We start from the raw sequence: 16,640 nt of genomic DNA, 5'->3' as shown, positions 1-16,640 counted from the left end.
GAGCTTTGCCCTTTCTTCCATGTCCTTGTCTGTGGCCCAAACGAATCTACTTGAAGTAGTAACCCCAGGATTTTTTTTGCGTGTCTATACTATCACTCAAGAGTATCCCTCCAGCAGTTTCATTAAACAGAAGCTGCCGGCCTCTATTTCCAAAACCCCACAGCCAAGACAATTGAACACAAATGAATAATTAATGCATGAGAGAAAAATGGAAACAGAGCTGGAGAAAGATTCTTCTCATTTTTCCTCACCAGGTCTTGTAGCTAAAGAAGTACTCAGTGTAGCTCTGTTCATTCTTCACAATGCTGTTAATTAATGCTTTTCCCCTTCCTGACAGGAAAAACACTCAAGAATATTCTTAAACTTATGCATACAAGTAAACACGCTTGAAGAGAAGCATATGCTTTATCTCCTCGCTGCAAAATAAATAAGAACCAGAAATAAATTCTTTTGGGCAAGTACCATCAACTTCTAGAGAATTTTAAACAAAAAATGAAAAGCCTTCAATGCTTACGGCTGTGAAAATAACCTTCAAAACACAAACCTAAGCTGATGCAGCCTGGTACCCACATACAAACACTCTGCCTCTCCTGCTGCTCGGAGTTTCCCCCACACAGCAACAAACCGAAAACTGCCTTTTCACAGATGCTATTTTGAAACCTGTGGGAATCGGCTGCAACGCACAAGAACCGGGCTGCTTTCGATTCGGTGCCAGCACTTCTAGGCAGAAGCAAGCATTGGAGATAGGCACTAGGCAAAGGGAACACGAGTTCAGCAGACGCTGTTCCTCTCCCTGCCTCCCCTCCTCAACAGCAATAGCTAGAAATCAAGGAGAAGTTTGAGTACCAGACCTGTGCATGCCACAGCCATCAGCAGGCAGCAAGAGGAGTAAGTTGGAACGAAATATAGGAGGCATCTTTGCAGCCACTGTGACAAAAGAACTGTAAGAAAAGAGACTTAAAGATTAAAAAGTTTAAAAACCTCAGAGGCTGGCACCCAGTTCAGACAGAGTCGTATACTAACTGGGGCTCAGAACAACTAAACATAGGACCAGAGTCAAGGCACAAAGATTAGCACCCCAACACACATCCCTCAATCAGCAGAGGAGAGCTAAGCACTTTCCTAGAAGAAGACACGTCATCCCACCTTCCCCCACGGACACCTCTTGGGTTGATAAATGGCAAGCAAGTTTTGTCCCCAAGCTATTAGCTTTCCAGTTCTAGCAAGCATACGAATAAAAGGGAAGCAGCAGGAGAGAGGGATGTATTAAGCTAGCAAAGTAGGAGACATCTACACACAAAGAAGAAACAAGGATAACAGGAAACTTGAATGCAAATACAGAGGTACGTTAAAAAAGCAAAACAATATATACCAAAAGCAACTTCATGATGATATTCACCAATATTAAAAAGAAATGGTACAAAGCCAGAAAGAGAAAAACCAAGTCCAATAAGCAGCATGCAAATGGAAAGGTGATTGGTTAGCAGTGTCCCCAAACATGAACTTGTGACAACAGGTGTGCATGGGAGAAGAAGAGGGGGAAATGGTAAATCTGCTTTTATAGAAATACATCATACAGTGAATAGTCAACTAGCAACAGACAAGTATTTTCTGGCAATATTCTACAGTTAAAGACAGTACATGGTAATTAGTATTTTGATATACTGACCCCCTCCAGATACAGGGAAAGGAGGGGAAAAGAGTATTTGCACCAGCTTTGTTCTTCCACGGCAGCAATGAATATGCTTCTCAGATGATGCCAGAGAACGTTACAAGGACAAGATGAGCTGATTTGGTATTTCTGCTTCTCTGTCACCAATTACCAATGGTTCAGATACACAAAATATAACATGACAATAACAACTGCCTGCAAAGGGTGAGAAATGCAAGGCAGCCCAGCCAGCCAATTCCCCCGTACTGTTCCTGCAGAGATGGTGACAGTCAACTGATTCTTCAAACTCCCTTCCTATCAGCTCCCCTGTAGAAAAAACTAATAAGTAGTCTTCCTCGAGCACTTTAAATGGGGTATTTGCCAACAGAGTTAACACATTTGTCAAACTGCGTGGGTGACAGAAAGAAATAAACCACCTGAGGTCACTCATTCAGAAAAAAAAAATTAGAACTGTCCCCTTAAAAAATAATCAAATTTCAAAGGCAAGTATGGGTAAAATAGGCAGGGAAAATAAAACAAGCAAGCAAAAGAAGAGACTGATGAATTTTTCAGCATAGTAAAACTAGGTTTGCAGACTCTCCCTATACGTCCACTTCATTACACAGCTGTTTACCAAAGCCTCGTTTTCCCAGCACACTGCCTAGCTTTTGGCCAAGCCACACCGATCAATGCTGAGCTGGCAGGGCAGCAGACCAGTTTAAGATTAAAACAAAACTCTGATGGATTGTCATTTCTGAAGTGGCATTGGTAACTAGAAGGCTCTGCTTCTCTCATCACCCTTCAGTATTTCTTCATACATGGTTGACTCAATTGCCATCGTGAGCAACTTTACTATTGCAGGCAAGAACAACTTCTTCCCCAAAGAGCAAGCTCTGACTGCGGTAAAAAGATCTGCTTGCCAATAATCTTATCTCAACATGTATAGAGCTGTGTAGGCCACCATCTTAACGGGCTTTGACAGGATTTACCAAAATACTCTATTCTAACTTGACTGAAACAAAATACACACAGCTTAGAGCATCATGACAACGTGTTATCAAGGTGTTTGTGATGGAGAAAAACAAAGGGGCAAATAAACTTGATTTAAAATTACTTTCTGAAACACTTCACAAAAAAATCAACATTTGTAAAGAAAACGTGGAAAAGAGAAATGGAAGATGTCTTCCTAGAAAGCCGTTTAGCAGAATTTTGATCAGATGGCCAAGTTTTATAGCTAAGCTCTTGCTCCGAAACGTGTCTAGAGTTTCTGGCAACAATGGCTTTGGATATACTCTCCTTGCTACCCTAGCAGTGGGGAAAACAGCATCTTACGAAGGAGGCTCAGAAGTGAAGAGACAATTTTTCTTTCCCAAAACGTGCTCAGCCAACCAATAAGTAGATACACATCACCAGCTCAAAAGCAAGGAAAAGTGGGGCTTGGGGCAGGAGAAATAAAGACACTGAGAAAAAAACTGTGATCCAGAGAATGAAGTGTACCTCTGTAACCAACATTTTCCTGAAAAAGTTATTTAGTGGACATGTATCATTACAAACCTCTTCTTTAGAGGTAAAGTCCAAGAAACAGGAAAGAACAAACTCATGGAGTTCACATGAAAATAAATGACTGAATAGTACACTCCTACTTTTGAGTATTAACTAGAAGTCAAAGTTTTTGATATACTCACGATTGAGCAGGTGGAGAGAAGAGAAGAAATGGAAGGAAAACAGGTCGGCATGTATTCAGGAAGTAAACTCATTTAGTTATGATTTCTAAATAGCCAGCTCAATCACTTCTGCTACTTAATCACCTATGAAAGCAAGACTTGAATTATGAGCTTTGATGTACTAAGCCTTTCGTGCATTAGGAAATCTTGTTCAGCATAGGAGTGTTACTTCTCTCCCAGGCTTGGGTTTCTACTGTGTGACCACTTGATTACTAGAGTAAATTTTAAAACAATGAGGAAGAAAAACACTGGAAGAACATCTTTTTTGTTAATTAACTGTAGCACTTCACTGTCCCTTCCTTCCCCAGGAACTTTAACTCTGATTCATCTCCCAGATACAGAACCCACCTTTGGCACACACTCCCTGAGTAAAACCGACTATGTACATACAAGTGTACAACTGATTAGTATAAACCACACTTACCAGGGTCATCATCTAATCACTGACTCCACGTACATTCACATACACCACTTTCCCCTGATGGAAGACAGCCACACTGGGAATGCATTTCTTTCCACCACCTAAGTCCCATTCTGAGGACAAATTCAATCTGCTGGTTTGAGATTCAGTTTGGCTGGGGTGGGAGAAAAGAAGGAAGAGGAATGAGATTAGCTAACTATTCTCTTCTTCTCTTTTGCTGGATGAGAAAGGGAGAGGAGCGGAGAGGCAGAAAAAGAAAGATGCTGAAATACGTTCCAGAGGACTCATTAAAAAAGTGGAAACGGCAAAAAAGTGACGAAGTCTCTTTAAATCAGGGACAGACAAGCCTTGCTTGATAAAGGCATGACATGTTATGCATTGATGCATTAATATTTCTCTAAAAGTTTGGAAAATACATGACCAAATGTCCATAAATATCTACTAAAAATATGTTACTAAGTACATATTGGTTTTACTCTGTAGAACTAACTCCATCTTCGTCAGGATCTCCTACCCCACCTTGAAAAATCCTGCCATGCTTCAGTTGCACATCTCCAATATTAGCTTATTCTTCCTTCACCACAAATCTACCAGTAACCAAAGTAAGACAGGATGTAATAGTAGGTCACCAACTAACTCTGAACAGTTAAAAAAGAGTATTTCTACCACATGTCCTACAGATTAAAAGAAGAAATGCAGCCAGTATGTGATTCAGCAAAGTCTGGGCTAAATTACATTGAATTTGGTATTAAAAACAAGTTAGCAGAGTTGATGGACTCTGGTGAATTATGATAGTTCTTTTTTTTCTTACTTTGATTTCTTTTTTTTTTTTTAATTAATCTTATCTATCACAATAGAGCTGAGCTAATTTTACTTAGTGAGAAGAAAGAAGGATGACAAAGGACAACAGAGGAGTGAAACACCGCCTGCATTCAAAATTCTTTACATTAATTAGTATAACTCAGTCTATTAAGTATGATGATTTCAAGATACCATATAGTACATTTTAATCAGATACTGAGGCAAGAACATAAGAAGCCAGCCATATTGTAAATCATTTCCTTACTGATATTACAACGCAGTTGAGGATATTTGATATGTGAATTCCATCTCATTCTCTTACTGGATAATATGTTCCACATTAAAAAAGAAGCAAACTGCATTCTGTAGTATTTGCTCAGCAATACGCCAAATGAACTGGCAGAAAGAACAAATTACTTCTGCTCTCAAGCAGGGTGGATACTATTCTTAGGTTATCAGAAAGACTGCTGGTGCGAAAGGATTACGAAGAGTGCACAACCAGAGACAGGCAGACTGGGCTGGGAGCTGGAACCACAGAGCATCATAGGTTCTGGTTCAAAATCATACCTTGGATCACTTATCCACTGATGATGGACAGGGCGTGCGGTAGTTAACGGCTCCAGTTAGATAACACAGGTAGGGAATCTCAGTCCGGCTCGCAATGGGCAGCCAGCCACATAACAGAAGTCAGATGTGAAGCAAAAGAGCAAGAGATTAAGGGACAGTCCACATCTGTACCCTATTTTGGCAGTGAGAAAATTCATTCAGGAAATAAGACAGACTTTTGCCCTATGGAATATGAGTGCAGCTATCGCACATCCAAAAGTGTCTTACTACAGGACACAGTGTTAAGACAGGTGGTTGCACTCTCAATCCTAAGGCTGACACGGGGCCACCGTGCAGCACAGAGTGCAAAAATTAGAGCACAAAAGAGGGCTCCTTCCTACGGCTCTCAGCGATCCCAAACTATCAAAGCAGGTTTTCTGAACTCTCAAAACTCAGGACCAGTTCTGCTACCCTCATTCAGTAATTCATTGGGTAATATATCAAACTGTCAAGTAAGAGAAAGGATGTTTATGTGCATTTCATTACTTCTAAAGAGAAGTGCAACTCCTAGAAAGAATTATTTTTTTGTGTTGTCTTATTTAAAAACACTAGTTCCTGACCAGCAAAAGATAAATCATCCTTGTTCTGCAGCTAAATTCCTAAACATGACAAAAATCTCTTTCTACATATAGCAGCTAAACAAAAAGTCAGAGTTCACTTAAAAACAGTAATTAGCAAGGGGAACATTTCATTTTAGGTATCAAGTCAATTCTGTCAATCAGTCTGTTCATTGCTCGTATGTTAAATCCACAACTGTTTTATTTCTGTATTTGCTGCACATCAGTAAATTCTGTCAATCAGTCTGTTCATTGCTCGTATGTTAAATCCACAACTGTTTTATTTCTGTATTTGCTGCACATCAGTAATCTCTTTCCATACATCTTATTAATAAAAATAGTAGGTAGTTATTTTTAAAATGCAGTTCCTATACTTAGTGACTGAGATCAGTGAGAACTTCTAAATGTTCAGTATCTTCTGCAGTTGATGGCCACAAGTTGTAACTTGGAAGCTGATTAGGAAAATTTCATCAAGAAGAAGACAATGCAGCACTGAAGCAGGTCACACAGATGGATTGCGGGATCTCATCTGTGGAGGCTTTTGAGCCTCCTCCTTGAACATAGACTAATATCAACACTGCATCAGGTCAGCTTTGGCTTTGTCCAGTGAGGGGTCACACTTAGATGACCTCCAGATGTCCCTTCAAAATATCATTTCTATGATGACTCTATTTTGGGGTGGCGAGTCCTCAGTGGGATGGTGAAGATTCTCATTTTGCGAGATTTTCTTTGACTTCCTGCTTAAAAGATGCCTTTATAAAGGCTTCACAGTTTAAATGCTTAACACTTAATAAAAACAAAATGTTCTTCCAGAAATAATCTTATTATTACCGCCACACTAACTTGTAAGAGAATTCACTAAGCACAAATTACTTATAGCAGGCATAATTCAGACACCCCAAAACATTTAGTACTGCATTTTACAAACCCTTAGAGATACAGAAGTACCAGGATCATAAAAAGCCAAGGGGAACTGAATTCTTTCCCCCTGGAAAGTGACGTGGAGGGGTTTTTTTTGTTTCTTTTCTGGTTTGATTTGAGTTGGTTTGTTTTACAAAACTGAAAGTAAAAAAAAAAAAAAAAAGATATAAAAATCTCTTAGGCCAAACATCTCAAGAATGGAGCTTTTAAGTGGTTATCTGAAAATGCAGCGCCTTGTTTCAAAACTTTAAGTATTCTACCTGTTCAATAGCTCAAAAGTAACAGAGAATAAGCACCATTACGGCATAAATACCTACCACATACCTGCCAATTCTCAAGAGTTTGTCTCTGAGTACAAGATGCAGAGAATAATTTTGGTCAACCTTCACTAGGCGGCCATTCTCATCACAAACAGGCATGTTAATTGTTTCTCTGTACAGAGAGACCTCACTTAATAATTAATGAAACAAAACAGTTTTCTCGTTCACCTCTGTATCATGGCTGAATTTACTCGAGTTGGGCACAGGTGGTCAGAATACGACTGGCAGGAGGCACCTCTGGGAGGTTTAACTCCGTCCACCACACAACGCCGAGCAGAACCATCTCTCCCACCGCAAAAGGGCCCTACCGCCCCCACGCCCGCACTCTGCGCTTCGATCTCCTTCGCAGGGCGACTTCAAGCGCAGCTCTAAAAACTTGAAAGACTTTACCCCTGTTGACTGACGGATTTCCAGGTAAACGCGCTGTTTTGGAGAAGCCGCGCTGCTTTGCAACACCCTGCTCGCCCCGCCGCGCCCCAGCCGGCGCCCCGCGCCCGGCTCAACCTGTTGCGGCCCGGAGCGCGGCGGCGGCGCGGCACTTGCCGGCGGGCGGGCACGGGATGGCCCGGCGGGGGGCGAGCGCAGGCGGCGGGGGCCGGGCGCGGCGGGGCAGGGCGGGAGCGGGAGGGGGCGGGCGGGGGCTCACCTTCTGCTGCCGGCGGGCCATGTCCGTGGGCTGCTTGGCGTTGAAGGGGTGCGCGATGCACCTCGCGATGAACACGTAGAGCTGCAGCCGGAGCCGCTTCTCCCGCTCCTCTCGCTGCAGGCGCTCCTGCTCCTCTCGGCCCTCGCTCAGCACCGAGGGACTAGGGCTGGCCGCCCGCGCCGCGCCGGCCTCCCTGCCCCGCGGGTCCCGGGGCGGCGGCGGCAGCGAGCGCGGCGAGCCGCCGCCCGCCGCCACCAGCACGTCCCGCCGCTCTTCTTCCAGCACCTCATCGGACTCCTCCTCGCTGGAGGACGGGTCCAGCATCGCGCTCGGCGGGCGCGCCCCGCGGCCGGGCGCGGAGCGAGGCGGGGAGCGGCGCGCACCTTTCCGGACACGTCGAGTTTACACACAGACTGTTTCCGACCCGCAGCGGCCGCCGGGCGGGAGCCGAGGGGCGGGGAGGGGAGGCGGGGTTTGGGAAGGGGGTCGAGCCTGGGTTGCCGTGGGAATTGCTCCGAGCGGCTCCCGGCGGAGGCGGGGCCGGGGCCGGGGCCGGGGCTGGGCTAACACCTCTGCCCGCCCCGGCGAGGGCAGCGGCCCGCAGGTGGCTGGTCCGGGCGGGACCGCACCGCACCTGCCCCGGCCCGGCTCGGCCCGGCTCGGCTCTCAGCGACGAGGGCAGCTGCTGGCCGGGAAAGCCTCCGGGCCCCGCTCAGCAGCGCTGCGCCGCTCGGACCCCGCCGGTCCCGGCTGCGCCCTGCCCCGCGTCCCGGGGCCAGCGTGGGAAACCGCCCGCCGCTCGCTAGCCGGCTCCGACACACGGGGGGACGCCGTGCTGGGAGGGAAGAGCGCTGGGCTGTGCCCCCCCGCTCGGCTGGGCACGGCACGGCACGGCACGGCTCGGCTCGCCGCCGACCCCGAGCTCGCTGGCATCCTCTGCCATGTAGTGTGGGGGAAAAACGAGAGGCATCTCAAATGGCACCAGAAACAGAAGCCACCGAAACCCTGCCTTTCTGAGATGGGGAGTGAGCTGATGCTGAAGCGTGCGTTGCTCTCGCAGGATACCTCTGTTGGGAGCCCGCTGCCACAAATAGGTAGTTCACATCTCTCTGAAATCGTTGTTCCAGGCTATCTGCGGATCCAGCCAGGTTCATATTCACAGTGGTTATCTTCACAGCTAAGGCTGTGAGAAACATATGAAAGCCTACCACTATCACTCTCTAAAATGAAATAAAAAAGGCATCACCATGTGAAAGCTAAATTTCTGGAGTCTGATTAGGGTCCCATGGAAAGGTAGCCCTGGGGAGGGAAGGCACATCAGATTTCATGTGGATCAACGAGTCCTCTTGCTCTCTACACACCCATGCACGGTGGTGCCAGTACCAGGGAGGACGTGGGAACTACTGAACCGGGAAGGATCAGGGGTCAGGAGCACAAGGGCTGGACGGATGGACTGGCCCACAGAAAGGCAGTGTCCCTATATGCTGCTTTAAAACAATGGCAACTGAGGCTCTGCCTGCACAGCTATAGGCATCTGCTCATTAGCTGTGGCAAGTTTTCAAAGCCCTGAATGGAAACTCAACAAACTCAGGCAGGCTACCCAGTTCTCACTGTATGAGCTGGGCTGGGTTTAGAGCGGTGAAAGGCTCTAGTCCATTACCCATATTTTGAAGTGCCCAGTCCTCCAGTAGGAGATTTAGGAAAGAATCGTTAAAGCCGGCAGTTAATCTCCTGAGCGAACCAACTTTCGGGAGGTGAAATTACTCCTGCTGCGGGCAGCAGCTATTAGCTAGATGGCAGTGTTAAGCGTCAGGGGGTCTGGGTTCTGCCTCTGGATCTCTACCCGGGGAACGAGGTGGAGCACTGAGGGAGAGCCATGCTGACAAACACATTGGCTTTCCTCGAAGTTTGGGTGCTAAGTGTAGCAGTCATATAAAAACAGGTGGGCTATTTATATAGTTGGCTTTTGTCCTTAACATTAACTGATAATAGTAGGCAAAATTTGTGAAATGCAGAAAGGCAGTCAGGGAAAAGTATAAATGTCAACCTATTGAACATCTCTGGTCACATTTCCTTAGTGCAGGAATTGCTAAGGCCAGTTTTCGTGTCAGTGCTTGCGTTCCCAGTGTATCATTGCAAATAGTGCTAGTCCTGTAGTAGATAAGAGTTCCATAAAAAATACGGAACTGGTTACTGTAAACTACTTTTTCACTAAGGGAATACAACGTGCACTCAGATTTGTGGTTGCCTTTTGCAATAACTTGTTCTCATTCTAACAGCAAATAAAAATAAAGTAACGCTATAAAAAACTTGCCACCAAAGATATGCAAAGCACCAATAGGGGCATGAACTCCCTGAAACTTCAAAACAGTCAGGTCCCAAACATTTTTAAACGTAATGGCTCAGCGTCATCTCACAACTACTGCTGCATTAAGGCCAGGATGATCATGTTATCATACAGAGGATTACACAACTCTTCTTTATAGAAAAGATTATGGTTGCTCCACTAGCTGCTTGCACCTTTTTGGAGCGAAGATTCTCTTATTTTCCTTCATGCTTTGTATCGGAATCATAGAGATGTTGAGATTGGCAGGGACCTTCTGAGATCATCTAGTCCAACCCCCCAGCGCAGCGTCACCACGAGCAGGTTGCCCAGGGCTGAGTCCAGTCGGGTTTTGAATATCTGGAAGGATAGAGACTCCACAACCTCTCTGGGCAACGTGTGCCAATGTTTGACCACTCTCACAGTAAAAAAGCTTTTTCTTATGTTTAAACGGAATTAATTTCCTGTATTTAATTTTATGCTCATTACTTCTTGTCCTTCCCTGGGTACCACTGAGAAGAGTCTGGCTCTGCGTTCTTTACTTCCCTCCATGAGATATTTATATACATCGATAAGATTTCCCTGAGCCTTCTCTTCTCCAGGTTTAACAATCCCAGCTCTCTCAGCCCCTCCACATAGCTCACAGGTTCCAAGTCATTAATCATCTCCCTGACCTTTCGCTTGCTCCAGTATGTCCATGTCCCTCTTACACCGTGGAGCCCAGGACTGGACCCAGCACCCGGATGTGGCCTCACCAGTGCTGAGGAGAGGGGAAAGGATCACACCCTTGACCTGCTGGCGACACTCATCCTAATGCAGCCCAGGGGGCTGTCTGCCTTCACTGCTGCACTCTTGCTGGCTCGTGTTCGTCTTGGTGTCCACCAGGACCTAAATCTTTCTGCAAAGCTGCTTTCCTGTCAGTCAGCCCCCAACCTGTACTGGTCCATGAGGGCTTTCATCCTCAGGTGCAGGACTTTGCAATTCCCTTCGTTGAACTCCTTGAGGTTCCTGTTTGCCATTTTCTCCAGCCTGTCGAGGTCCCTCTGACCAGTCACACAACCGTGTGGTGTATCAACCACTCCTCCCAAGTTCATGGTGTCTGCAAGCTGTCAGAGGGTGCACTCTGTCCCATCATCCAGGTCATTAATGGAGATGTTAAATGGTATTGGTCCCAGTATCAATCCCTGGGTACAACTCTACTGACTGGCCTCCAGGTGATCTTTGTGCTGCTGATCACAACCCTCCGGGCCAGACAGTTCAGTCAGTTTTCACTACACTTCACTGCCCACTTATCTAGCCTGCAGTCCATCAGTTTGTCTATGAGGACGTTATGGGAGACAGTGTTGAAAGCCTGGCTGAAGTCAAGATAAATGACATCCACTGCTCTCCCCCCTCATCCACCAAGCCCATCATTTGGTCATAGAAGCCTGTCAGGTTGGTCAGGCACAATTTCTCCTCCGTAGATCCATGCTGGCTACTCCGTCACTTTCTTGCTTTTAATATGTTTGGAAATAGTTTCCAGGATTATTTGCTCCATCACCTTCCCAGGGATCAAGGTGAGGCTGACTGGCCTGTAGTTCTTTTTTCTTACCTTTACTGAAGATAGGAGTGCTATTTGCTTTCTTCCACTTAAAACATCCATTTAAAATGTCTTCCTTAGAGCTGCATGCAAAGGACCTCTAGCAAGGCAGCAAGAGGCTTTCAGGCCTCATCTTTTCTCACTGTGTCTCCTTACTTGGGGAAAAAGATAAAAACAAGAACAATTTAGATTTTGTTTTCTATCAGACCAGGCTCAAAATAGAATGTTCTCAACTTGGAATCGACTGCATCGATAAAATGAATTGACAATATCTATCAGCATATCTAACAGCTTAGGATGAGCACTCTTACCTTCTGCTACTTTTAACACAACCCTTTATTTGGTATTGTGTGTTTCCATTCTGTAAAGCTACTCTCATCTAACATTATTTGAGTTTTTGGTTCTGATGTCTTGTTGGTTCTTGGTGCTATTTTTTCATCTGGTGCATTTAAATATAGAGTATCTTCTTTATATTTTAAACATTTCTGCAAAGCACGAAAGCCACCCCTCCTGAATCCCCTTTGCCTACTTTACTGATAATGCTACCATCAAACATTGGTGGTATCAGTCTTGTAAGAATCAGTCAGAACTCGTCCCTGAATTCCTCAGATGCTTGTGTTCAAATGCTGCTCAGCCGGTTAAGTATACAAATGTCAATGCAGAATGTTTATATTCAAATACCTATAATCTTTAAAAATCCAACCACAACCATGAAAAGTCATTATTTAGTTCTCATTAGGATAATCTAACCAAACCCATTTTATTTGTACTTTCTCTTCACTTTGTCCAACCTCAGCACAGGTTTATTTACAGTTGCACTCACTCAAATGCAATTTTTTCTGCCTAGATGTTTTATTTTGCCTAATTTAGGTTGTAAAGCATATTTATTTTAACAAAATGGTGTTAAGAACTAGACTGTTCTTTTTTATATGGCGATGAAACGAGGATTTTGTCAATAGAGCTTTCTACTCAGGTGATAAAAGAAGCAGTAAAAATAATGGTGAAAAACACAGTTTTGAACTGATCGAAGATTTTTATTTCAAGATGCAGATAAAAATTTTAGCTATGTTTTCAAACCCTTCATGTGGGAAAACATATGACTAAAAACAAGCTGTATAAGAATATATTTATGCTTAGTAAAGATTTCCTGTTATAGAATCAGTGCCTTGTAAGTCACTTAAAAACTGTCCTTTGGTTATAAAATTCATTATTATTTTGAGGCTCAGTAGTTCACAGTAATGAGTTTTAGCTTCATGCGGTGCCTTGTCAGTTTAGACAATTCTTGTACTATTTTTCCCTAATGCTTTGGACGACCAAATCATGTGATTAAGCAAGAATCTCACCTTATGTTATTATGGTCATAGCCAAAGCCAGACGTGTCGGTGATGTTTCCAGGGTGCTTTGTAAATGCTTTATCATGGGAATACACTACTCCAGGCAGCACTGAGTGCTGGGTGAAGTACTGCCTCTCCCTTTGCCTTACCCACTGTGACCACCCTTGTTTGTATACCATGAACTTGTGGAGAAAAACTTGAAAGCATGAAAGAATACTGCCACAAAAGTACCAAATCTAAAAGTAAAGTAGAAGAAATAACCATATTTTTATGGTTATTTTTTAAATAATATGATGGTGAAGCTGAGCATGTATTGGTTTTGTGGCCTGGCTTACAGTTTCTGAAGGCATCTGACTATTGACACTATTGTCTATTGACGTGTATGAGTTTTTGCCCAGGCAAGAACACATAATGGAGATGCTGTACGGGTGTATGGAATAGGTGATGCGGATTTACAATCCATCTGGAAGCATATAAGTTTGAAAGTGCAAAGAAGCTTGCATTCTTCTTCGTGATGAGCAACATCCAATAAGACCTTCACAATGATAAATTTATCAGCATTCGTGTGCTACCAGTGCGCAGTGCTCAGCTCTACGGTGTGAGAATTTTGTGCATAGCTGATATGCCCCAGTCCTCCAGCTTTTCCATGCAGCAGATTATTTTATTCCTTTGTGAAGAGTTTGCGGGGAGGTAGCTAAAATTTCTGGAGGTTTCATTTCTCGAATATAAATTCATTTCATTTCAGCAATGCATTTCTCCCAGAGACATATCAGATGGTACCTCCCCATTAATTTCAGGCATTCTATGCAGATTCAAGTATTTGGACGGGAATTTGTAGAAAGAAATCACTAACTAACATTGTGGTATTGGCCACTCCTAAAATGGGTTTGGCAATACTAAGTAAGTGTTGCAATGAACAGAGCTCTTCAGCTTGTGTTGACAAAATGAACAGAACTTTCCCTGAAAACCAGACTTTCCACCTGTTTACTTCATAGTGGGTCTCGCTACAGCACTATATAGGTGGTGGAACTCTCTGCGTAAATATTCACACAGCTTTTCTGATGCCTGAGAAGTTGGGATTTATTTTTTTGGTCCTCTCAACCACGCAAGCAAGTGGCAGAACATTCACAGGCTTAGAAGGTGGAGAAGACATTACATCAAGTTTTTGTTGCACTCATGGAGCCATCATCACGCTGTTACTCTGCTGCAGTCTTTCTTGTCCACCACAACCTCCTGCATTTGCAGACAATGACGGAATATATTCTTCTTCTCCTACTTAAAACAAACACCTTTGCTCCACTGATTTATATCAGAATTGCAGAGCTTAGGAAAGCGTTCTTCCCAAACTATTCCATTTAATTTGACTCCCTAAGAGTAATCATTAAACAAAATGGCCATTAAACATAAATGTCCTGATATTTCCTTTTGGCGTGCCAGAACTGGATGCCAGTGTTCATGAGCTATATAGGTCCCAGACAAGAGCATAGGGAGAATAAAGAGCATCCACATGCTTGATTCCTAACTAGCTTTTCTAGCCCCTAAGAGAAATTCCCATCATCTCCTCAGGTGAGTCCCCAGGGGCAGCTGACCAGGGTAAGTGATGTCAATAGCTGATCCATATAAAGAAAAAACCTAAGTTAGATCCAACTATTTCCATCTATAGTTTCCAGTTTTGTAGCTCAGGTTTAGTTCATGCATATGTATGTAAATGTACAGAAATATATGAGAAAATGCTAGTCATATGTCCTGCTCTGACATTTTGGAGGCACTGCATTACTCACAAGCTGTGCAGCATCAATGTAATGAGCAGGTTATTGCTAAGAGGCCAGATTAAAATTTATGTCACATCATCACTTAGTACTAAAAGCTATTCTAAAAAATGGAGATTTTTGAATTAATTTGATTCAGGGTGGCCTTATGTCTGAAATGTAGTGTTGTTCTCCACACCTTAAGCTCAAGTAGTTAAGGCAATCTGATTTTTCAGTGTGGGGTTGAAAAAGTGACATTAATATCTCCTTTAAAATTCTAAAGAAATATCCAAATCCATTTTTCTTAAAGGAATGTTTCTACCCACAAGAAACCTCTCTATCCTGCAACCTGTCTTTATTGGCAAAGGATGTTAGGACCATATACACCATAGGGTCTATTGTCCTGTTAGCTTAATAATGCCAGTGGAAATCTTAAAATTAGTCTTGGTATAGATTAATGAAATTAGCAACATCAAGAAATGTACAGAGCCATAAAGTAGCTGTTGTTTAGCCATAACATGTTAATACTTTCATGTGGTTGTTATCATTAACACACAGGTAGTGTTATTTTTACTAGGGATTGTTACTGCTTTCTAAAATACTTGGCTTCTCAGCAAGCCCAGATGACACAAAACTTGTTGATGTGGGGGGTGTGGAATCTTCTGAAAGTCTCTTACAGGATGATAAAGATGCTGCAAGTGTGACACCGCTACACATTCCTAGCGAGTTCCAGTGAATCCTGACACATCTCCAGAGGAATGTGCTTGCTTAAGCCCTGTTCAGGTCTATAAATAATAGAAAGTAGGCTTGGAAAGGATCTTAAGAAGTTATTCGGATTGTACTTCTGCTCCCAAATAAGATCCACTACACCTAACTCATTTGTGACTGACGATTGTCTAACCTTATTCTTAGTACCTTCTAGTTTTTCATCTCCCTAGGCAAACAGTTCCAACACTGAACCCTCTTTCAATTCAGAAAGCTTGTCTTAATGTTACCCTAAGCCTCCCGTTCTTGAAACTCGTGCCATGCATGGGAGCATGCAGCCTAGCCTCTGTTATTGCTGCTCGAAAGATCCCAAACCCCATCCCTGCTCACCCTGTACTGTGTTTTCTCAATTCCTGGGCACACAGGAGGACAAAAGCACTTTGCCTCCACTCCCTTTCCTATGGGACCTGTTCTGCTCAGTCTAGACAAGGGCAGACCTTAAAAGCTTTCCCTGTGTTGGAGGGAAAGATCCTGAGGGGAATCTCTCTGGGTGCAAGAGGGGCTCATCCGAAAAAACCTATGATGTCCATCTTTTTATGCTGAAGAGAAAAGGCACTTGCAAAGGGGGCCTGACGCGGTTCTCCACTTGATTCCAGGGCGTGGAGAAGGAAGCACAGGGTGGATTTTCAGGGAGGCAAGCAGAGGTCAGGCATGCATTGAGCCAGGCCCCATCCCTCTTCCAGGAGCCGCTGCCGGGTGTGCTCCTGCCAAGGACTCGTGGTGCTTTTTGGGCTGGAGCAGAGGAGACCAAGTGGCTCATTCTTCTGCTCTCTTCAGCATTGCCTTGGACCTTGGTCCCAGTCCTGCAGAGAGGCGTACAGGAACAAGAGGCGACAGTGACTGGGAGATGCCAGGGGGAAGAGCAAGAGAAGGAGTTTTCAGCCTCTTGTCAGCAATGAGCTGGGAGCCGCTGAAATCTACACCATGTCCCCGAGCAATTTAAACCTATTAGTCTTGCCTGTCTGCAGCAAACATGGAAAACAGTTTATTCCCTTCCTATTTATAAAAGGGTTTTGTATAAAAAGGAATTCTCTTCCTCCTGCTCAGCTTTCTGTGGTCTACATGATCCCTCAGTCTTTCTGCGTAGGTGATGGATGCAAATTCTGATTATCCCTGTTTCTTCCCAGTTGCAGTACACTTTTCCTGAAGTGGCACTCTCAAAGGTAAGCCAGCCTTACCACATCATGCTGAACAGACAGAATACTTTATGAGCTTACACATGACTGTCCTTTTAATACTTCCAA

At 44.1% G+C, this 16,640-nt stretch overlaps 1 protein-coding gene across 1 annotated transcript in view; it reads right to left on the bottom strand.

Moving 5' to 3' along the window:
* Positions 1 to 7,971, bottom strand: part of CADPS2 (calcium dependent secretion activator 2) — a 331,334-nt gene extending 323,363 nt beyond the window's left edge. The window contains exon 1 of the mRNA XM_075146854.1: positions 7,648 to 7,971. Coding sequence (XP_075002955.1) covers positions 7,648 to 7,971 — 324 coding nt within the window. The remainder of the gene's footprint in view (positions 1 to 7,647) is intronic.
* Positions 7,972 to 16,640: the final 8,669 nt, after the last annotated feature.

This window comes from Calonectris borealis, chromosome 1 (assembly GCF_964195595.1).
Source record: "Calonectris borealis chromosome 1, bCalBor7.hap1.2, whole genome shotgun sequence".
NCBI classification, from domain to species: domain Eukaryota; kingdom Metazoa; phylum Chordata; class Aves; order Procellariiformes; family Procellariidae; genus Calonectris; species Calonectris borealis.
Note: the sequence above shows the minus strand (reverse complement) of the source record. Positions and strands in the feature narration are given on the sequence as shown.